We start from the raw sequence: 23582 nt of genomic DNA, 5'->3' as shown, positions 1-23582 counted from the left end.
CTTGAGCCACAGTGCCGCTTCCTGTTTTCTAGTAGTTTATTGGACATAAGAGTCTCACAGACTTTCCTGCCTGGGCTGGCTTTGAACCTTGATCCTCAGATCTCAGCCTCCTGAGTATCTAGGATTATAGGTATGAACCACCAGTGCCTGGCTTTCAGCTATGTCTTTAGCCAGTAGTATATGCAGTATAAATCTGTCTGTGTTGCCTTCGTCCTCATCTCTTTCTGTAGTTGATACATATTCTTTTGAAGTCTTTGTGCTTACTCATAATTAGTCCTATAGGAACTAAGTGCCCAAGAAGAAATCTCTTAGTTTTTAATATATTATGATAAAATAAAATTTATGATTAGGGGTGTTTTGACCTGCTCTGTTTCCAACCTGGGCCGGTTCACCTCTCCTTAGGCAACCTGGTGTTCCTCAGCTCCCGGGAGGTCACCATATTGATGCCAAACTTAGTGTGGACACCCGATCAGCATAGTGCACTGCAGCCCAGAACTCCTGGACTCAAGCGATCCTCCGGGCTCAGCCTTCCGAGTAGCTGGGATTACAGGCACCGCGCCCAGCTGATTAGGGATGTTTTAAAGAAAATAGCGAATTGACTTACTGAGCTTTAACATTGTAATACTGAAAATTTGCCCTTGCTACATTTGAGAGTGAAGGTTTCTAATTTTTGACAGTATTTGAAGAGGAACTTCCCTTTAATCCCCCATGTTCTGAGACCATATGAAATATATGTAAGACAAATTTAGTACTAGCCTTAGGTTTTGAGTGTTAAAGATATTTTAATAATAAAATTAGAATGATTTGTCTTGGGTTTTTGATTGTTTTTGCAGATCAGCAGTTTATGCTGAAAAAATGCCCTGCACTACTTCAAGAAATGGTTAATGTAATCTGCCAACTAATAATAATGGCCCGGAGCCGTGAAGGTGAGGAGGAAAAATGTAATTAATTATATTTTACTTTTTCTTGCAATCACATGCAGATTATACTTGATAGCTTTAGGATTTACAGTGCTTATTATAATTCTACCAGTTCAATCAGTTTTTTTAGATTTGCTCATGCTTTTTCTTACCACTTTATTGTTTACTTTGCAACAATTTAAAATTTCCTTTTCCTTCTGGATATTTTTGGAGCTGGTTAATTCTGCGTGCGTGCGTGCGTGTGTGTCATGGGGCTTGAACTCTGGGCCTGGGCACTGGTCCCTCATCAGCTCAAGGCTAGTGTTGTACTGCTTGAGCCACAGGGCCACTTCTGGATTTTTGGTGGTTTATTGGAGATAAGAGTCTCATAGCTTTCTTTTGAACCAAGATCCTCAGATCTGTGTCCTGAGTGTGTCCTGAGTAGCTGGGAGCTACTGACTCCCAGCTAATTCTGTATAATCTATATCTAACTTGTAATGATGACTTATCTGATATGTAACTTTTTTTTTAAGGAAAATAATTGTTTTTTTTTCCTTTTTCTTATTTTGTCATTAAGGAAAAGAGAACTTAAAAAGGAGACAGCCTGTCATTTGTTATTGGTGATGTTAGTTTTGGGCATGGTTGCAGTATACTGTTACTGGAATTGGTACAAACAATTTTTAAAAATTTTGTCAACAAATCCACGCTATGGACGTTCACGCCTATAATCCTAGTTACTCTGGAGGCTGAGATCTGAGGATTAAGGTTTGAAGCCAGTCAGGAAACTCCGTTTTGAGACTCTTAATCTCCAATTAACCATAAAAAAGCCAGAAATGGAGCTGTGGCTCAAGTGGTAGAACACTAGCATTGAGCAAAAAAGAAAAAAAAAATCTCAGGGACAGGGCCTAGCCCCTGAGGTCAAGCCTCAGGACTGAAACATGCACACACGCACGCACGTGTACACACACGCGTACACACACATAAATCAGTGATCATTCCTAGGTCATGTGCATTTGACCAAGTTTTTATATTTTTAATATTTTCTCTAGTAACCATGTGATTTTTGTTTTTATGATGAAGGAAGTATATATTCCTAAACTTGTAATAAGTCCAGCTCTGTTGTTTCTTTTTTTGCTCTTCTTTCTAAGAAAGGGAGTTTCGTGCTCCAACTTTGGCATCCTTAGAAAACTGCATGAAGCTTTCCCAAATGGCTGTTCAAGGCCTTCAGCAATTTAAGTCTCCCCTTCTGCAGCTTCCTCACATTGAAGAGGACAATCTTAGAAGAGTTTCTAATCATAAAAAGGTAACTCTTTGCTGCTTCAAAGATAATTTTTTTTTTTAGCAATTTATTGTACAGTTTAAAGGTAGTAAGAATACAAAGCTTTGAAAGATTGTTATGAATTTCCAAGATTCTAAAACTATCAAGTGGTTCTGGTAATATTTTCTTTGTTAGGTATCTATCTTACAAAATTCTGCTAGTTTAGTGTTAATGTTTTTTGGGGAAGTGTGTTTTAGCAGTTAATATGTTGCTCATTTGAATTACTAGAAATAGATTTAGTAGGTCAAAAATTAATTTTCTACATTTTAGTCATTTAGTTCTTGGCTTAAAAGAAGCTGGACAATGTTTTTTTTTTGGGGGGGGGGGTCCAGTTGTGGGGCCTGAACTCTGGGCCTGAGCGCTGTCCCTCAGCTCTTCAGCTCAAGACTAGCGCTCTACCACTTGAGCCACAACACTACTTCCGTCTTTTTTCTTTTTGCTTATGTGGTGCTGAGGAATCGAACCCAGGGCCTTAGGCATGCAAGGCAAGCGCTCTACCACTGAGCCACCTTCCCAGCCCTGGTTTGTTTTTGTTTGTTTGTTTTTTGGACAGTGCTTTATTGGTTGAGAATGAATAGATTAAGATTAAGCTTTCAAAAATAAGTAAATCAAGTAATGACAATATATCTAAATAAAGACATTACCATGCTTTTATATTGAATCATAAGGAGTTACAAAAATACATAAATGAAAATGTTGAGAAAATGTAAGAAACTGCTAATTCTGTAGATTTCCTATGTTACTTAATATAGTAGATAAAGTAAGCATAAGATAGGCATTGACATTGATTTTTTTGGTAGAGTCAATATTAGAACATTAGTATCAGATTTGCTCTTAGAAATTTGATGAAAATGTTGAGTCATAATTTAAAACCTCAAAACAGAAATTTTACCTGCCTTGTGGTCTAATCTTTGAAAAATATAACATTAAATAATTAATACCAGACACCTAGAAATCAAAGAACACTCATAGTAACCATTTATCTAAGGTTGGTATTACTCTAGTATGGTAAAAAATATATTGCAGTATATTAAGAATTAAATAAATTGAAGATACTATATAGTAAAATCCTAAGGGTACAACTATACTTGGGAATTTTATTTTTATATGTTGGTTAATTATTAAAGATTTTTATTCTTAAAGTTGGAAATATAAGTTAAAGGACAACAGTTTTTAATTTGGTCAAGGTTCTATATGAATATTTTTTTTCCCTAACTTTATTTCCTCTAATTAAAAGGTAGATGTATAGTAGCTTTTTTGTATTTGTTTTTTGTTATTGTAGTTTTTATTTCTTCCTGCTTTGAAAGCCTGTAATCTTAACATTTTTCTAAAAGTTGCTGGGTATTATTGTGACCAACATACCAATAGATTTTTTTTTTTAATAAGTGTAAATTGATATAAAAGGAGTTTCAGGCCTGTAATCCTAGGTATTCAGGAGGCTGAGATCTGAGGATAGTGGTTCAGAGCCAGTCTGGGCAGAAAAGTCCCCATGATACTCTTAACTCCAGTTAACTACTCAAAAACTGGAAGTGGAGCTGTGGCTTAAAGTGGTAGAGCACTAGCCTTGTGCCAAAGAGCTCAGGAACAATACCCAGGCTCTGAGTTCAAGCCCTATAACTGACAAAAGCAATGAACAAACAGTATTTAGTATGTTTCATTGTATATATTTCATGTACATACATACTGTGTTTTGGTCATATTCACTATCCAGTACCTTCTCTCTTCCACAGCTTCTAACCACCAGACAGTTCCATTTTAACACTCATGTCCTGTTGCTGCTGCTGCTGCTGCTGCTCCTACAACTACTACTGCTACTACTACAACACTATTTTAGGTCTAGATATGAGCAAAAACACGTGCTTTTTAACTTTTTGAGCTTGACTTATCTTGCTCTATTTTCCTGCAGATGACATGTCAAGAGTTTTCTTTTTCTGAAAAGTTGTATTTGTTTTCTTTCTTTATTCAATAGTACAAAATTAAAACTATCCAGGATTTGGTGAGTTTAAAAGAATCAGATCGTCATAGTCTACTACATTTCCTTGAAGATGAAAAATATGAAGAAGTTATGGCTGTCCTTGGGAGTTTTCCATATGTGACCATGGATATAAAATCCCAGGGTAGGTGTAAAGCTCCCCTGTTGATTGCTTCTCATTTATTTGACTCAGGATTCTCAAAACATTTAATAACAGTGCTTGCAAGTAGACTTTACAGATTGGTAGTTTACTATTAGACTTCTATTATGAAAAATGATGTCTATTTGGTTTTTAGGAAAACACAAACAACTTTGTTTTTATTTTTGTTATAGTAGTATTAACTGTGAGAATTCTATTTTGTAACTTAGCTTTAAGGAATACCTGGGAGATTTCTAGGTATAATAAAGAATGAGATATTTCAAATATATTGTTAAATATCTGTGAAAGGAATAACCATTAATTTTTAAAATCCCAACTTTATATTATCTTGAAAGTATCATGCTTCCTGCCATATTTAACAGTATCTCTACCTTTTAGTCTATTTTAAGTGCAAATGATTATTTTTCTATCTACATAATTGCTCCATGACCATTTAATAGCTGAGTAACATATTGAACACTTATAGACTTGGAGTTTATCTGTTCCTTTTTAGTGGTATAGTTCTGAGCTTAACATTTGAGATACTGTTGTAAGAACATTCCTATAGGCATCAGAAATATAGGGACATCTTAGAAATAGTTTGTCTTTATCATTTAGCTAGATGAGAGGATTAAAACCAAGTGAGGCTGGGCACTGAAGGCTCACTCCAATAATCCTGCAGTACTACCTTAATAAGCCAACATACCCAGCTTATTTGTTGAGTTGGGGTTTTGCTACCTATTTTTTTTTGCTCAGACTGGACTTGAACTGCTAGGATTACTGGTCTGATTTGTGGTTTCTTTTTGTTGTCCATGAGTTTTTAGACTTTATAAATACTAATATAAAGGCTGCACTTAAAGGGTTACAGTGATTTAACCAAAAAGGAAATTTAAATGACGATTCAAAATCTAGTTTAGGATTTAGTGATAAACTTTCATATAATTAAGAATTATAAAAAGCATTTGCTTCTTAGAAGAACATATGTTACAAGAAATTATCCTTTAAGGATCAAGGAAAGAATACTCATTCTCAACCACAAAACCAATGTGTCCTAGTGTATACCACTTCCTATAGACAGTTTATATTTTTATAGTGTTATCAAACTGTAATGTGAGGGTTGTAGTTGGAAACAAGAGAAGAATTATAGAAGCAAAGGTACATCATAGTAGAGTGTAGAGATGTTGAGCCTCTTGTTTCCCTTATCACCAGGGGTGTATAGAATCTCTCTGTAGGCTTTTTCTTCACTAAAGCAACAAATTAGCATGTCAGCATCAATAAAGCAGCTATATTGCTGGTCGTTGGTGGCTCATGCCTATAATCCTAGCTACTGAGGAGGCTGAGATCTGAGGATCACAGTTCAAAGCCAGCCTTGAGCTGAGGGACAGCGCCCAGGCCCAAAATTCAGGCCCCACATCTAGGCCCTCCCCCCCCCCCCCCCAAAAAAAACAAAAGACCAGACAGCGCCCATGCCCAGAATTCAAGCCCCACGACTGACAAAAAAAGAAAGGAAAAAAAAAAAAGGGCAGCTATATCAAATGTTTTTCTCATATATATACAACTTTGCAAAATGAAAAATATAGATAGGCACATGGACCAGATTAAAGAAAAAATACTATATACTTGGTTGATGTACAGATATCATACCTGGAAGTTGGTAGTAGAGTTAACAGTTATAAGGTATTAGAACCATTAATTTACAGTTGTTGGTGTTTAATAAAGACCAGAACCAGGGGCTAGGAGGGTGGCTCAGTGGTAGAGCACTTGCCTTGCATGCATGAGGCCCTGGGTCAATTCTTCAGCACCACATAAGCAAAAAGAAAAAAGCCAGAGTGGCGCTGTGGCTCAAGTGGTAGAGCGCTAGCCTTGAGCTGAAGAACTGAGGGACAGCGCCCAGGCCCAGAGTTTAGGCCCCACAACCGGACCCTCCCTCCCAAAAAAAAGAAAGACCAGAACTATATGCTACATTAAATCTGTAAAACAGTCATAACAAACTTAAAAAAACTGGACATTGCTATGCGCGGTGGCTTATGCCTGTAATCCCTAGCTACTCTAGAGGATGAGATCTGAGGATTGTAGTTTAAAGCCAGCCAAGGCAGACAGATCCAAGAGACTCTTATCTCCAATTAATGAGCAAAAAACCAGAAATGGAAGTGTGGCTCTAAGTTCAGGCCCCAGTATTGGCATCAAAACAACAAACAAAACAATTGACCAAATAGTAAAGAAATCTCTTATAGGAAAAATAAAACAGTAAAAAGAATAGATTGATTGAATGGAAAGTCTGTTTGCTAAGTTTCCCTAATTTTAACTTCAGTTTAATTATAGAGTTTTTGAGCATGTATGGACCAGTACTTTTCTTCCCTCCTTCCTTCCCTCCTCCCTCTCCTTTTTCCTCCTTCCTCCCTCCCTCTCTCCCTTCCTTCTTCCTTCATTCCTCCTTTCTATGCTGGGGCTTGACCTCAGGGCTTGGACACACTATCTGTGAGCTCCTTTGCTCAAGGCTAGTGTTCTACCACTTTTTAGCTACAGCACTATTTCTAATCCCTGAGATGTTTTGCTCAAGGATAGGGTGTTACCACTTAAGCTACAGCTCTACTTCTAGCTTTTTGGTGGTTAGTTAGAGATGAGAGTCTCATGGACTTGTGCTTTGTCTGACTTCAAACTCAATCCTCAGATCTCAGTCTCCTTAGTAGCTAGGATTACAGGCATAAGCCACTAGCATACAGTTGTCAAGTATGGTTTTTTTTCTAAATATTTTCATTAAAAAGGTGGTGTATAGAAGGGCTACAGTTACAAAGTCAGGTAAGGAGTACATTTCTTTTTGGACAGTGTCACTTCCTTCTTTGTTCTCTTTCACTCTCCCTTCCCATCCCCCCCACCCCCAAGTTGTACAGTTCATTTTCGACAGTGTCTAGTGAGTACCACTGTTGCATTGTTCACCCTTTGTCTCTATTTCTGTGCCCTCCCCTTACCCTTGGAAAGACATGACAAACACAGTTTTTAAACATTAAATACCTGAACATTTATTATATTTAGCACTATTTATTATAATTCTGTTTTTTGGTACCAGTCCTGGTGCTTGAACTCAGGGCCTAGATGCCATTCCTGAGCTGCTTTTGCTCAAGGATGGTGTTGTTCACTTGAGCTACAGCACTACTTGAAGGTTTTTCTGAGTATTTTATTGGAGATGAGTCTCTCGAACTTTTCTGCACATCTGGCTGCAATTCTTGAAAATTAAAAAGCATTTTGGCATAGTGGAGTTTAAACTCAGTATCTTATCCTTGGCTGTGGAGTTCTTTCTTTCTTTCTTTTTTTGGGTCCGGTTGTGGGGCCTGAACTCTGGGCCTGGGTGCTGTCCCTCAGCTCTTCAGCTCAAGGCTAGCGCTCTACCACTTGAGCCACAGCACCACTTCCGGCTTTTTTTTTCTGCTTATGTGGTGCTGAGGAATCGAACCCAGGGCCTCAAGCATGCAAGGCAAGCGCTCTACCACTGAGCCACCTTCCCTGGAGTTCTTTAGGATAAATTTTTTTTTTTTGTCGGTTGGTTGTAAAGCTTAAACTTTGGGCCTGAGCACTGTTCCTGAGCACATTTGTCAAGGGTATTGCTCTACCACTTTGAGCCACAGCTCAACTTCAGTATTGTTTCTTATTCTTTTTCTTTTTTATTTTCTTTAATTGAAATTAAGTGCTTCCACTTCAGTTTTCTGGTGGTCAATTGGAGATAAGAGTTTCAGGGATTTTCTTACCCCGGGCTGGCCTTGAACTACAGTCCTCAGATCTCAGTCTCCTGAAAAACTAAGATTACAGGTCAGGTGTGAGCCACCAGTGCCCACCTAGGTTGATTATTTTTAAGGTATTATTCTATATCTGGGGCTGTCTTGGACTCTGATCTTCCTTTTTATGCTTCCTTGTGTTAATGGGATGACAGATTTGTACTACCTTGTCCAGCCATTAGTCGAGTATTGTAAACTTTTTTTTTGCCCAGTCTGGCCTTAGTCTACAGTCCCCTGGTTTCACCTTGCAAACAGCTAGGAACCACTGTGCATTGCTAATAAGAAATATATGTGGGTTTTTGGTTGTTTTTTGTTTTGTTTTGTTTTGTTTTTCTGTTTTGAGACATGGTCACACTGTGTAGTCTAGGCTGGCCTGAAACTATATTTTCCTACCTCACTCTCCTAAATGGTAGATTAACAGGTAATAATCCTATTGTTTAAACTTTATATTTTGAAATAATTTTAGACTTAAGAGAAAAAGTTGCAATAATAGCATAGAGTTCTGGTTCCCTTTTCCCTCAGTCACATTGAGTGTAATTTAATTTAATACCTATTAGTTAATTAATACCTATTATAAAGCTTGGACTATTAGTAACATTATTTAAAAAAAACTATGGAACACTTCATAAATTTTCATGTCATCCTTGTACAAGGGCAAGGCTGCTAATCTCTGTCATTCTAATTGTAGCATATGTGCTGCCAAATTGAGTGGTTACAACTCTTTTCTTTGTGAAAAGAAAAGATACTGATGTTCTTCCTTTAAAAGATATCTCTTTAAGCCGGGCACCAATGGCTCATGCCTGTAATCCTAGCTATTCAGGAGGCTTAGATCTGAGGATCTCAGTTCAAAGCCAGCCCCAGCAGGAAAATCCTTGAGACTCAATCTCCAATAAACCACTAGAAAACCAGAAGTGGTGCTGTGGCTCAATTGGTAGAGCGCTTGCCTTGAGTTGAAGAGCTGAGGGACAGCACCAAGGCCCAGAGTTGAAGCCCCATGACCCAGAAAAGAAAAAAAAAAAGATATCTCTTTAAGATGTTTTAGAGTATTAGTTTTCATTATTTTAATCTTGTGTTCAAGCACTAAGTAGATGAGTAAAATCTTGTGAATTTTAAGCTTTGCTAATTTCATAATAGAGTGACAGAGCTGTGTTGTTAGTCCTCACATTAGCATTGGTTTTAAAGACTTGGGTTTGAAACTTGGCAGTACCAATGCCAGCTTTCGTGTTACGGGACATTTTACTTCAGTTTGGGAGTTGGGTTTCTTCTTTAAAAGTGAAAATTATATTTTGTAGAGCTATTGTAAGGATTAAAGGAATCAGTCGTTTTAAAGCATATACAGAGTAGCAATAAATGATTTTTTAGTATAATATAATATGCTCGGAGTACTGAAGTATCAAATTGATTTTTGTAAGTTTAATAATTATTGTTTATATTACCTTATAACAGTTTTTAAAATTTTTATTTTCTCTTTGATTTTATAGTATTGGATGATGAAGATAGTAACAACATCACAGTAGGTTCCCTGGTTACAGTGTTGGTTAAATTGACAAGGCAAACAATGGCAGTAAGTAATCCATTTGTAGTTTCAAAGTTTTTTGTTGTTGTTGTTTTTTGTTTTATTTGGCAGTACTGGGATTGAACTCAGGGCTTTTAACTTGCTAAGCAGACAGATGCCCTACCACTTCAGCGATAGCCCCTGTTTATGTTGGTTATTTTCTAGGTAGGGTCACTCTTCTATACCTGGACTGTTCTGGGCTAAGGTCCTTCTACTTGTGCTTTTCCCAGAGCTGAGATAACAGGCACATGGCACTGTGCCTGTCCATTGAGTAAGATGAAGTTTTGCCCACTTCTTTGTGCCTGGGCTGGCCTCAAACAACCATCCCCTGATTTCTGTCTCCCAAATAGCTAGAATTACAGCCTTGAGCCACCACTCCTGGCAAGATTTTTATGCTTACTTTCCTCACCTTAAGTGCTGTCTTAAAGTCAGAACTACTCTTATTAACAGGTTAGCTGTTTTGGAATTTTATTTTATGAGTCATAGTTTCATATACTAGGTAAATAGATATAATAGTTTAATATATACTTTTTAGAATTAAAAATTAACACAATAGATTAATAAACAATCACCCAAAGTCTCACTACTTTGAATGATATATTTTGAAACTGATTGTTTTAAATACCCTAGTGGGTATTTATCTGGTGATACCAAATAAAATGTTAATTTTTGTGATAGCAAGTGGTCAGGAAACATTTGTGTCATTTGGATTCTGGATGAAATGTGCTTCCTAGGAGAAGGGTAAATTAACCTATTTTCAAAATCAGGTTTAGAACCTAAAACTAAACCCTCACATACTCTGCTCTGAACTATGTGACACAAGCAGTAAATTAAGACTTCGACTGATGACATATGTCGTAGTTGAACCTGGATAATAAGAGAAGAAATGAGAAAGTGATAGTAAATATTTTAGTTTTCACAGGTCTTACAGATGTTTGGAACATCTGCTGAACTCACTTATGTTTCTATAAAGCAATTGTTTCCAAAGCTGTGGTGAGCCCAGGATATGACTAGTGGCAAGACACTTGCCTAGCATGATAGGCTCTATCCCAGTAACATAAAACAGAATACCAAAAACCAACAAAAACTCTGATGGTACCTAGTTTGGTGTAGGGTACATCTGTAATCCAAACATTTAGTTTTGGAAGGCTGAAGCAGGAGGATCACAAATTCTGGACCAAAAAGCCTGGAGACATGGCTCAGCAGCTGGTATTATTACCAGCCTGCTATGTACACAGCCCTGAATTAAAACCCAGTACTACCTAAAAATAAATAAATAAATAAAAAATACAGAGTTCCAGTACATCTCAAGACCCTACTTCCAAAAGCAAGCAAGAAAAGCTGGTGGTATGCTATAGTTCAATTTAACCTGTTTAGACCATCTCTGTTGTTTAAGTGCTTACTTGTTTATTACTTCCATGAAGTATATTAAGCATAACCATATTACTTTCCATCTTCTACTATAGATTCTGGTCAGGTTTTTAGTGAGATTTAGATCTTAAATTCACAGCTTTTGTAGTGGTTGTAATTATTGTTTTAGGATTTGTTGATTTTCTTACTGATCTCCTTAAGCACAGATCCAATGAGCAGTATCACTGGCAATAAAAAATTAACTAATAGGGCTGGGAATGTGGCTTAGTGGTAGAATGCATGCTGGGCATATATGAAGCCCTGAGTTCGGTTCCTCAGCACCACCTAAACAGAAGAAGCTGGAAGTGGTGCTGTGGCTCAAGTGGTAGAGTGCTAATCTTGAGCAAACAAAGCTCAGGGACAGTGCCCAAGCTCTAAGTTCAAGGCCCAAAACTGGCAAAAAAAAAAAGATAAACTAAATTAATAGTAGTCCCATTAAACTTTTAATGTTAGAAAATAATGTGATACATTCAAAAAAAATTTTTTTTTCGCTCTATCACTTGAGCCACAGCACCACTTCCAGTTTTCTAGTGGTTTATTGGAGATAAGAGTCTCAGACTTGGCTGGGAAGGTGGCTCAGTGGTAGAGCGCTTGCCTTGCATGTCTGAGGCCCTGGGTTTGATTCCTCAGCACCACATAAGCAAAAAGAAAAAAAGCCAGAAGTGGCGCTGTGGCTCAAGCGGTAGAGCACTAGCCTTGAGCTGAAGAGCTGAGGGACAGTGCCCAGGCCCAGAGTTCAGGCCCCACGACTGGACCCAAAAAAAAAAACAAAAAAAAAGAGTCTCAGACTTTTCTGCCGGGCTGGCTTTGAACCATGATCCTCAGATCTCAGCCTCCTGAGTAGGTAGGATTACAGGTGTGAGCCACCGGCGCCTGGCTTACATTCAAAAATTTTAAATATTCATTTGGTTGCTGTTAAAGTAGGGTGAAATTTTTAACTGAAATTTTTTTATTTTATAATAAATTTATATATTAAGTTACTGAATTTAAGTACACTATAGTTTTCAAAATATATTCAAGATAGTATACTTCAAAAAGTAGCTACTAGCTGGGTGCTTGTGACTCATCCTGCTATCCTAGCTACTCAGGAGGCTGGGATCTGAGGATTATGGTTTAAGGCTAGCCTGGGCAGGAAAGTCTGAGACCCTTACCTCCAATAAATTACAAAAAGTTGAAAGTAGAGCTAAGGCTTAAGTGGTAGAATGCTAGCCTTGAGCAAAATTCTAGGCCCAAGACTGGCACACATACATAGAAAAAGATATCTACCTGAATATATATACATTAGTAATTGCTAAATCTCCTCCCTTCCCCCAAGTTATAGCCAGCCTCAAAAGGGCTAAACGAATAGACATTTTGGAAGCTGTATTTGTTCATCTGGAAGATAAACATAGGCTAACATTTTATGTTTTTCTTTTGCAATCTCTAGGAAGTGTTTGAAAAGGAACAGTCCATCTGTGCTGCTGAGGAACAGCCTGCAGAAGATGGGGTAAAAAATTGACTTTTCTTAACCTGTCCTTTCTGGTGAAAGAAATGTTTTATTTCTCTGATTAACTTAGGTTACTGTGGAAGAAGAACTTAGGAAACATTTATTTGAGCCAATCTCATGTAAGAATTACTGTGACTTCCAAATGATCCTATTACTGAATGTGCTATGTGTTGTGACTTACAGCAGAATGATGCTAATAAAAACAAGGCAAAAGGAGGATGGCAGCAGAAGAGCAAAGGACCCAAGAAAACAGCTAAGTCAAAAAAAAAGAAACCTTTGAAAAAAAAGCCTGCATCTGTGCCATTACCACAGTCAAAGCAACAGAGACAAAAGCAGGCTAATGGAGTTGTTGGGAATGTAAGTGTATTATTGATGGTGTTGTTATGGTGTACATAGTTACACACATACGTATCTTATGTATATAGCTCCTTGTGTATATATATAAAATATATATTTACCCATGAAACTCAAATCCAGATTTTAAAATTCTTAGCACCCTAGAGCTTCCTAGTGTTTCATCTCGGTCAGTGACCTGTCCTTTCATTCTGATTGTGATGAGTATGGTTTAGCATAGCTCCGTGTGTGTGTGCGCGCGTTTCCAACATTGTCACCATCTCTCTTAACCCATCCCACTGTTTTTCTTTAAATGAGATTAGGTGATTACATACATTTCACATATTTCTTTGTATATATATATACCCATTAAACTCAAACCCAGATTTTAAAATTCCCAGCACCCTAGCACTTCCTTGTATTCTCAGTCAGTGACCCATCCTTTCATTCTGATTGTGATGAGCATAATTTAGTTTTACCTGTTCTTAAACTTTAGTGGACTTATTTTGTCTTGGTGTTTTCATTCAACATCATACCTGTGCTATTCATTTTTATGTATTATTATCCATTCTTGTGTGTGTAGTAATTCATTGTATGAATATACTATACTTTATTTCTCTATTCTGTGCTTTACAGTTTTTAACCTAATATGAATAAAGCTATGGAATTGCTGGGTTATAAGATAGAAGTATGTTCAACTGATCAAAAGATCCTGTTTTCCAAGTGTACACTCTTGGCCAGCAGAATATGAGAGCCAAATTGTTCTTCATCTTCATTAATACATGGTTTTCCAGTCTTCTGTTATAGCCATTTGGTTGAACTATACCAATACTACTTTGTCTTTATTTGTATTTATCTGATGACTTACATGTACCACACTAGCTATTTGGATAACCTTTTTATTTCTAGATTTGTTGAAGTTCATCAGTATCTTTTCCCACTTAATTAATGGTATCTTTTGATAGTTCTTAATTTTAATAAAGTATAGTTTAGCTTTCTTTTCTCTCACGGTTAATGCTATTGTATTTTGTCTAAAGCATCTCAGCCTACCTCAAGGAGGTAGAGGTAGTTTTTTCTTCTAGAAGTACTATTTCATTTACTGTATTTTGCTCTGTAATCTATCCTGGATTAATTAAAATGGTATGAGGTTTGAAATATGGGTCACTTTTGCAGCACTATTTATGAAATCTAACAATATTAATGGTATTTTTTATAAAACAAGTAACTATGGAGTTTGATATGTTAATCTACACATTATCTAGTCCATTCTGTTTGTTTATTCTTGGTATAGAATCATACTGACTTAATTATAGCTTTATGTTATTTTGAAATACTGTTAAGTCCTCCATAGCTTACTTTACTAATTCTTCGTTGTCTTAACAGCTTTGCAGTTTTTAAATTCTTCCATTTTGGTTAAATATTTACAATGAGCTTAATAATTTCATCATAAATAGTGAATTTAGCTTGTTATTGCATCATATCAATGGTTCAGTATGGGGAGAATTGACATGTGACCAGTATTGTGTCTTTTATTCATGATCATGTGTTTTCTTCATTAAATTGGATCTTCCTTAATTTTTTTTAGTATTGTTTTGTAATTTCCAATACCACAGATAGGGCATTTCCTTCACTAGATATACATGATTTAATGCTTTTAGGAAAAGGGAAATTATTGTAAAATTTCATTCTTCAATATTACTGGTATATAATAATGAAGTTGCTCCCTAAATATCGACTTTGTATCAAGAAATCTTAATGAATTGACACATCTTAATTGTGTGGAGAGAGAGAGTGTGTGTGTGTGTGTGTGTGTGTGTGTGTGTGTGTGTGTGTGTGTATGTGTATGTATTTGGCAGTACTGGGGTTTGAACTTACATGAGGTTTGCTTATGTAGTTTACGCTACCATTTGAATCATGTCTTCAACCTGGTATTTTTGCTGGTTATTTTGAAGACAGACTCTCATAAGACTTTTCTACCAAGTCTGGCTTTGGTCTATGATCCTTTGACTTTCAGCCTACTAAATAAAAATGCCTGGCTAATTTTGCAGATATTTTAGTCCAGACATTCTTCATATAAATGCAGACTACTGTTTCTAAGCTTTATGTCCTCCTTTTTGTCTTTCTCTGATAGCTATAATTTTCAGTGTAATACTGATTAAGAGTGATAAAAGTAAACACCCTTGACTTGTCTTTTGATCTTAGGAAGAAAGCAAACACTTTCACCACTAAGTGTGTTTTTAGCTGTAGGCTTTTGGACATATTCTTTACTTAGAATAAGAAGTATTTCCGTCTATTTTATTTTCTTTTGGGTATTTCGCATGCTTTGTCTGAATTCAGTCAGTTGATAAAATTTCTTTTTTCCCTTTTGTTAATATGCTGAATTGATGAATTTTTTAAAAAAGTCTTAAAACATCCTTGTTCCTGAGTCAGATTTCATTTGGTGATAACATAGGATCATTAAAAAAAAAATAGTGGTCCCTTAGACTTGATAATATTCTGTTTGAATTCTTACATCTATTTATTTACTTTTTTTTTCTGGTTGTGGGGGCCTGAGCTCTGGGCCTGGGCACTGTTCCTCAGCTAGCTCTTCAGCTTGAGTCTAGCGCTCTACCACTTGAACCACAGCACCACTTCTGGCTTTTTTTGCTTCTGTGATGCTGAGAAATCAAACCCAGGGCCTCCTGCAGGCAAGGCAAGCACTCTACCACTGAGCCACCTTTCCAGCCCTCTTACATCTATATTTATAGGAGAATACTGCTTCATTATTCACCTTTCTTGTAATATTCTTACCAGGTTATACTCACATGTTAGGGAATATTCTTTCCCTTTTTAGGGAGTTTGTGTAAGTTCATGTTTTATTTTATTTGGAAGCTATTTTCTAGATAAACTGAGTCTGGAATTTTTAAGAGCACTTTAATTGTAGAGTCTTTTTCTTTAACATTCTGCTTTTTTTCTTACTGGTTTGTAAGTTTTTTCAAGGGATTTGTCTTTTTCTTTTAAGTTGTGTTTATTGGGATGACAATTCATACTATCCTTTTATTTTTTAATGCAGATATAGTACTATTTCTTGTACTATAATTTGATTTCTTTTTCTTTAGCATTCTTGTTAAGGGACTTATTACTTTTTTTAATCTTCAGAAAACTGTTGGTTTTGAGTTTCTCTTTTGTGTATCAACTTTTTTTTTTCCTGATTTCTAGTCATTTTACTTTCTTGGCATTTCATTACTGTTGTTTTTCTTCTTGAAGTGAGCTAGTAGATACTTTACCTGGAGTGTTATCTTTCTTTCTAAATTATTCTCTGGCAGTTACAGAAAATGATCTTAAACTCCCAAAGTGGTATTCTTCTACAAATAGCCTATTTCCTCTCATCAACTGAAGTATTTTATATGCTATGTTTTTGAAGGCTGAGTTTTAGCCATTGTGGTGTAGTGTATTTTACAAATAGAAATGAGATGTTTTCTGTCTCTTATTATAATGTTCATATTTTTATAAGATTCTCTACATATGGTAAATAATTCTGTATGCTGTATTTAGTGATGCTAAGAAATGTCAAGGATTCAGAACGATAGACTTAGTGAGATATTCAGAACTTTCATACTTGCCTTTTCCTTATAGGAAGCTACAATAAAGGAGGATGAAGAAGAACTATCTGACAAAGGCAGTGATTCTGAAGAAGAAGAAACCAATAGAGATTCCCAGAGTGAAAAAGATGATGGTAGCGACAGAGAATCTGATAGAGAGCAAGATGAAAAACAAAACAAAGATGATGAAGCAGTAAGTCTTACGGTTCTAAAGAATTGGGATAATATTTCTCATGGATTTTGTTATTCTTTGTTTGCTTGTCTGTTTACTTGTCTAATACCCATATATTTTTACAACTTTATTACTAGTGTATTTTGCTTTTTATATACTAAAATTGTATCAGACAAAGGCTGGAATCCTAGTTTTCTTTTTTCTTCTTTTTTTTAAATTGTGGGGCTTGAACACTGGGCCTGGGCACTGTCCCTCAGCTCTTCAGCTGAAGGCTAGGAGCTCTACCACTTGAGCCACAGAGCCACTTCCAGTTTTCTGGTGGTTTATTGGAGATGAGTCTCACAGACTTTCTTCCCTGGCTGGCTTTGAACAGTGATTCTCAGATCTCAGCCTCCTGAGTAGCTAGGATTACAGGCGTGAGATACCAGTACCCGTCCCTAGTTTTCTTAAGTTCACTTAAAAAAAAGTAGTTTGCTAAGTACATCAGTTTGGCTTCTTAAGGGCATTTTTTTTTTTAATGGAATGAATGAGCAAAGATGGGTGGTGAAATGGTAGCTGTTATTTAGAAGGCTTTTACCAGAGATTCTAAGAAGTTAGTTAAGGGAAAGCTTCATACAGAATATGGTAAGATAAAGAATTTATGGTATATGTGTATTAAGTTGTAAAGAAACACATGCTATAGAGAAGAATATATTTGGTGGACAAACAGTGGAAGTTAATGCAAGTCAAGTATAACCTGATTTGCTATTCTCATTGTGTTTGTTAGTATGTTTATGACTGAGCTATCAGTCTAAAAGATCCCCTGGAAGTTTAGAAGAGAAAAAGGGATCCTTTGAGTAACCTCTGAAAAAGAAGGAAAGGCCAGAAAGAGGAGGATGTAGAGGTAGAGGCAGAAGGTAAAAGTATAAAGAGATAATAAACTCATACTTGGGCATAATGGGAAGTAAATGTAGGTTATGGTTTTTATTAGTTGTTGCCTTCACTGTTTTTATATTTTGAGAATTAAAGTGATTGTTAGGTAATCAAAATCTATAAGAGAGGTTAATTTCTCCGTAGCTTCATTTTAAGAATATTCATTTTTTAGTATTTTAGTGTTACTAGAGATGAGTCTTAAGGTTTTGACAGACTTGTTTCTTCAGAAGACCAAAAATACATTCATTGCAACCAACAAATAATTACTCAGGATCTATCCCATTGCAAGCACTGTTTGAATGACAAAGAATGTAAGCCAGATGTGATACATGGATTGGTAGGGTCAATAGACTTATAAATAAACATTTGAGCCCATACAAGGTGTAGTGATAGCACAAAGGAAAGAGTGATCAGCTGAGTTCTCAGTCAGAGGAACATTTGTGGTAGACTTGATACCTTAGGTTTTAATGGTCCTAAAAGAAGATTGAGTAAGCATTTACAAGACAGAAAGGGAAGAATAAAATTCCAGATGGTATTTAAGTGGAGTGAAGTCATTTGGTAACTTTCCGAGAAGTGTAGGTAGTTTTAAAATGATGAGAATAAAAAAACAAGCAGGAAAGCAGTAATGCCAGGAGGGTGGAGCAGTAATCTGTGTCAGATCAAGAACACCATGTTGTGCATGCTTACAGGGGTTACAGGAATAGTAAGTTTGAGCCAGAGGATGAATAGATTTTACTAAACTTCAGTAGTTAATTAACACTGTCAGGAAAAAACAGTTACAAAATCCTTAAAATGGTCAAAAATGTGTCATATTTCAAGTATTTTTATTTTTTCTAGGAGTGGCAAGAATTACAACAGAGTATACAACGAAAGGAGAGAGCGCTACTGGAAACTAAATCAAAAATAACACATCCTGTATACAGTCTTTACTTTCCTGAAGTAAGTTTCACTCAATTCTTGGGTTTTCCTTATTCTGTTCATTTTCTCAAATATGTCTCATTTGACTTTTATTGTTCTATGTTTAGCATACTGAGTGCAGTCTTCTCTTGATAGGTCACCTTTTTGAAGAATTTATTACAATATGAATTACTTTTAATGAAAATGTTCTTTAAAAGGGGATTGTTCAAAAAAAAAAAAAAGAACCTCGGGGAAGGGAGGGAGGGGGAGGGGATGGTAGGGGGAAAACAATGGAGGGGGGTAACAATGTTCAAGAGGAAGTGTACTCATTACCTCACTCATGTAACTGTAACCCTCTGTATAGTAGCTTCACAATAAAAAAAAAAAGGGGGGGGGATTGTTAACGATTTAAGCATTTCCAGGGTTTCCTGTTCTTTTGTATTTTCTGTGCGCACATTACTCAGTGTTGTGCTTACAGTTTATTTGTCATTGGTAGTGCAAAACTTCACATATATTTTGCTTTTCACTTGACCGTTATAAATCTCCCACCATACCCTGTGGAGCTGAGGTCAACAACTTGTTCTCCCATTTGAGGAAAACTATTCCACAGGATGCCTCACAGCTTTGCCACATACTACTCATGTTTGGCTAGTGGTTTCCTATATTAATCTCCTTTCTCTTTGAGAATGCTAATCTAGAGATGCTGGAGGCTGCTTAAGGAAAATTCCTAAGTAGTTTGACTCTCCTAGATAAATGAGTGGCTTTGCACAGGCTGTTGTTTTGACTTAGTAAGAAGTCAGCTCAGGATTCTGTCTTAATGTACATACTGATCTTTTGGTATGTCCTGAGTTTTAGCCTATCTATTAAGTATATTTTGCTCATTGCAGTAGTCTGTCAGCATCAGGCATCTCAAAATCAAGCATTGGTCCTGTCCATGGATTGGTTTCGTATTGTAGGATGCTGAAAACTACATAATTGGTATCCATGTAACTAGTTCATTTTGGACCTTGCTTAGTTGATAATTGAAATACTTCATTTATTCCCTTAAGTGAAAGACTGTTTTCTAGTATAATCTACATCTATATGGCAAATACCTGAAAAGTACCATTTATCAAGCCGGGCACCAGTGGCTCATGCCTGGAATCCTAGCTACTCAGGAGGCTGAGATTTGAGGATTGTGGTTCAGAGCCAGCCCAGGCAGGAAGTCCGTGAGACTCTTATCTCCAGTTAACCTCCAGAAAACTGGAAGTGGCTCTGTGGCTCAAGTGGTAGAATGCTTACCTTGAATTGAAGAGCTCAGGGCCAGCGCCCAGGCCCAGAGTTCAAGTACACAACTGACACCCCCCCCCCCCCCCGCCCCATTTATCATAGGAAATTTATTTAGAATCTTCTTGACATTCAATTCTCTACCTTTTTGTGTGTACCTATTTTGTAATTATTGACTAACGGCTAGAACATCTGTTTCACTTTTTAAACATATACATTAATAAGTCAGCCATAGGTGTAGTATTACTGATTAATATGCACTAACACACCAATGTTTAGTATTTCTTTAGTTAAAATTAACTGACATTTTTGTCTTGGTTTTCAACTATTTCCTTCTGATCCATTTTGTTTTCTCTCTCTGGGACACCAGCATTTTTTTGTTTTTGTCTTTTAGTGCTTGAACTAAGGGCTTCATGCTCTCACTTGGCTTTTTTCTGTTCAAGGTTAGTACCCTATCACTTGAACCACACCTCCACTTCTGACTTGTTTTGCTGGTTAATTGGAAAAAAGAGTCTTACAGACATTTCTGTTAGAGCTGACTTTGAACTGTGATCCTCAGATCTCAGCCTCCTAGGTAGCTTCAGGTTACCTTTTCAGATTACTAGTTTTTAATGAATTTTTAAATATTATTTTCTTAAAAATTTTAAACTCAGGAAGAAAAAATGCATTGAGGTTTTTTTTAGTACTTTCTGTGAGTTGAATTATAATCATCTCAAATTGTTTATTTTCTTAATCAGAAACAGGATTTTTAAATAACTCAAATACTATCTTCACTATAATACCATAACTTCTATGACCTATTATTGGATAAAAATAGTAACCAAACACTATTGAAAGTGGGATATATTTAAAGCATGTATTTTTATGCATTTATAAGTCTAACATGATCTCATTTCTTTATTTTAACTTATGTACTAATTAGGATTGTTTTTATTTTTAATTAAATTATAATGTACAAATACTAACTGTAGTATCATAAAATGTTAAAGTCTAGATCAGTCAAAAATGTCCATAGGTAAAAATATTTTTGAATAAATGTCATTGTAATTAAATACACAGGAAAGTGAGAGAGAGGCATTTTCCAAGTTGAGAGGTAAATTAAGAAGCAATACATGTTCTAGAACATTTCCTTATATTTCTTATATTATATATAAACTGTGGTACTACTACAAATGTCAGAACCACATACTTAAAAGGGGCGTATGTTATTATTGTACTTCATTTCACTAGTAATTATGGTTGTCAGTATACTTTGTGTGCTAAAATTCTAACAAGTGTTTGACTTGTGTTATCTCCATCTTCCCACATAATCAATGGTGGGCACTTTCCATTTAAAAGAAAGGAAAGCTAGATTTAGAGAGACCAAACAGCCCAGGTCTTTGTGATTTTTAAAGCAAGTATTGGCAAATACAGCCTGCAGCAGGCCAATTCTAGCTCCCTAGGCCTTATTTGTAAACAAATTTTTATTAGACTGTAGCATCATTTTAGCTAAGGTATGGGGTGGGGTGGTGTAAGTGGTAAGTGCCTGCTTAGCAAGCGTGAGACCTTGAAATTCCAAATCTGGTGACTTCTGGAAAAGAAAAAGAGCACAGCCCCAGTTATTCTTTTCATATTGTACCAGTAGATTTGAGTAGAGAGACTTTGTGGGGCTGGGAAGGTGGCTTAGTGGTAGAGTGCTTGCCTAGTATGCATGAAGCCCTGGGTTCGATTCCTCAGTACCACATAAACAGAAAAACCAGAAATGGTGCTGTGGCTCAAGTGGTAGAGTGCTAGCCTTAAGTACAGAGAGGCTCAAGGACAATGCCCAGTCCCTGAGTTGAAGCTCCAGGACTGGCCAAAAAAAAAACAAAAAACAGAGAGGCTTTGTGACTCTAAATAAGGTCTAGGTATTCATACTTCATTTTGAGACCACTATGTTTTTTATATAGTTTGTGAACGTAAAACTCACATATACAAGCATACATATGTTTCTCTACTGAGGTTTTTCTAACCCTCAGGTTAAGCAGAGTTGAAATTTTTTTATTAGATGCTTGTTTATATCATTATACATTTTGTGACTTGTTCGACTTATTAATGCTGCAGTGCTTTGTAGCCAAAGGTATTTAACAGAAGAGTTTTTAGTTGAACCTAGTGTAGCATTATTTAAAAAATATTAAACCCTACGTTAAAGGCTGAAATAGAAAATGTTGCAATTTTGGGTTAAAGTCACAAAATGAAAAAAGTAGGAAACAAAACAACCTAGGACCCCTCCCCCCAATGATTTTTACAGTTAATTTTGAAAATTGAAAGTTAAATGTAGTGTTGTTTTGATTAAATGAATATTTAGAACATCCTAGAATTTTATTTTTGAAACATTTCTTTAAAACATATCTTTAGATTCTCTTTAAAAGATGTCTTCCCTGGCTGGGAAGGTGGCTCAGTGGTAGAGTGCTTGCCTTGTATGCATGAGGCCCTGGGTTCGATTCCTCAGCACCACATAAGCAAAAAGCTGGAAGTGGCGCTGTGGCTCAAGTGGTAGAGCACTAGCCTTGAGCTGAAGAGCTGAGGGACAGTGCCCAGGCCCAGAGTTCAGGCCCCATGACCAGACCCAAAAATAAAAAAAATAAAAATAAATAAAAAAAAGATATCTTCCCTACCCAGTTTTTTATACAAATGATATTAAGCAGATAATCATATGGTTACTGAGGGGAACCATAATATAGCCATGGTTGCCAGGCATTCGTAGGTTTGGTGTTTCAAACTGTTTAGTCTCCTTAGTGGTTTTAGAAACTAGTTTTGTACCTCTGTTCTGTTATTCTCTCTGGTGTTGTACATTGGTTCCTGATGTTTTAAAGTTCAACTAGAAATGCTAGGCTTATTAAAATAATATGCATTGGGACTGAAATATGGCTCAACAGTAGAGTGCCTGCCTAGCAGAGCATGAAGCCCTAAATTCAGATCTCAGTGCTGCTGTGGCTACTATTGATGATATGCAAAGAAAGGTATACACAGGCTCTTAGAATCTAAGAAGCTCTCTTATGAAAGAGTATAAAATATTTTAATGTATTTATCTTTAACTTGGCTTGTCCAAGTCCTTCCACATCTACATTATGGCTTTTATTTATTAAGAAGTAAAATTGCTAAGATTACTTGCCATATGGTATTATAATAATGTATTTCTTCTTTTTTTTTTTTCGGTCATGGGCCTGAACTCTGAGCTTGGGCGCTGTCCCTCAGCTCTTCAGCTCAAGGCTAGCACTCTACCACTAGAGCCATAGCGCCACTTCCGGCCTTTTCTGCTTATATGGTGCTGAGGAATCGAACCCAGGGCCTCATGCATGCAAGGCAAGCACTCTACTACTGAGTCCTCTTCCCAGCCCCATAATAATGTATTTCTTTAGAATCTCTTTTCCCATTTAAGGTAAATTGGGAATTTTTTAATAGGGAGACCCAGACCCAGACCCATCAATAGACTTCAAGAAATCATTAAAACCCTCAAAATTGCATACAGAATTATTTAGGAGAACAGTAAGTAGATCTATAAATGGTTAAGAACCATTTATTCATTCAGTAAATACTTACTGAACCAGATACTGTGTCAATGCTAACGGTGTAGCAATGAACTAAATAAATGTAATATGTCTAAAATAAGACTAAATTCTGTTCCTCTAATTCTGATTATTTGTACTCCCATTTTTCTTTCCAGGAAAAACAAGAATGGTGGTGGCTTTATATTGCAGATAGGAAAGAACAGACATTAATATCAATGCCATATCATGTGTGTACACTAAAAGATACAGAAGAGGTAATTATGCAACGATATTTCCATTTTTAACAATGTAGCATATCTCCTTCATAATGCTTCATATTTTTTTTCCACAGTTAGCTTACTG

At 36.3% G+C, this 23582-nt stretch overlaps 1 protein-coding gene and 1 non-coding gene across 2 annotated transcripts in view; one reads left to right on the top strand and one right to left on the bottom strand.

Annotated features, from left to right (window-relative positions):
- Positions 1 to 23582, top strand: part of Sec63 (SEC63 homolog, protein translocation regulator) — a 74407-nt gene that overhangs the window by 41370 nt on the left and 9455 nt on the right. The window contains exons 11-19 of the mRNA XM_042685889.1: positions 834 to 926; positions 2048 to 2202; positions 4187 to 4334; positions 9580 to 9662; positions 12490 to 12549; positions 12733 to 12906; positions 16498 to 16656; positions 18385 to 18486; positions 23396 to 23494. Of these exons, the coding sequence (XP_042541823.1) occupies positions 834 to 926; positions 2048 to 2202; positions 4187 to 4334; positions 9580 to 9662; positions 12490 to 12549; positions 12733 to 12906; positions 16498 to 16656; positions 18385 to 18486; positions 23396 to 23494 (1073 nt within the window). The remainder of the gene's footprint in view (positions 1 to 833; positions 927 to 2047; positions 2203 to 4186; positions 4335 to 9579; positions 9663 to 12489; positions 12550 to 12732; positions 12907 to 16497; positions 16657 to 18384; positions 18487 to 23395; positions 23495 to 23582) is intronic.
- Positions 8706 to 8814, bottom strand: LOC122103470. The gene has a single exon (XR_006146761.1). It is a non-coding gene; the product is annotated as a U6 spliceosomal RNA (small nuclear RNA).

This window comes from Dipodomys spectabilis, unplaced genomic scaffold (assembly GCF_019054845.1).
Source record: "Dipodomys spectabilis isolate Male_0828 unplaced genomic scaffold, ASM1905484v1 ptg000001l, whole genome shotgun sequence".
In the NCBI taxonomy this organism is placed as follows: Eukaryota; Metazoa; Chordata; class Mammalia; order Rodentia; family Heteromyidae; genus Dipodomys; species Dipodomys spectabilis.
The sequence above is the reverse complement of the archived record's forward strand: the minus strand, read 5'-3'. Positions and strand labels throughout refer to the sequence as shown.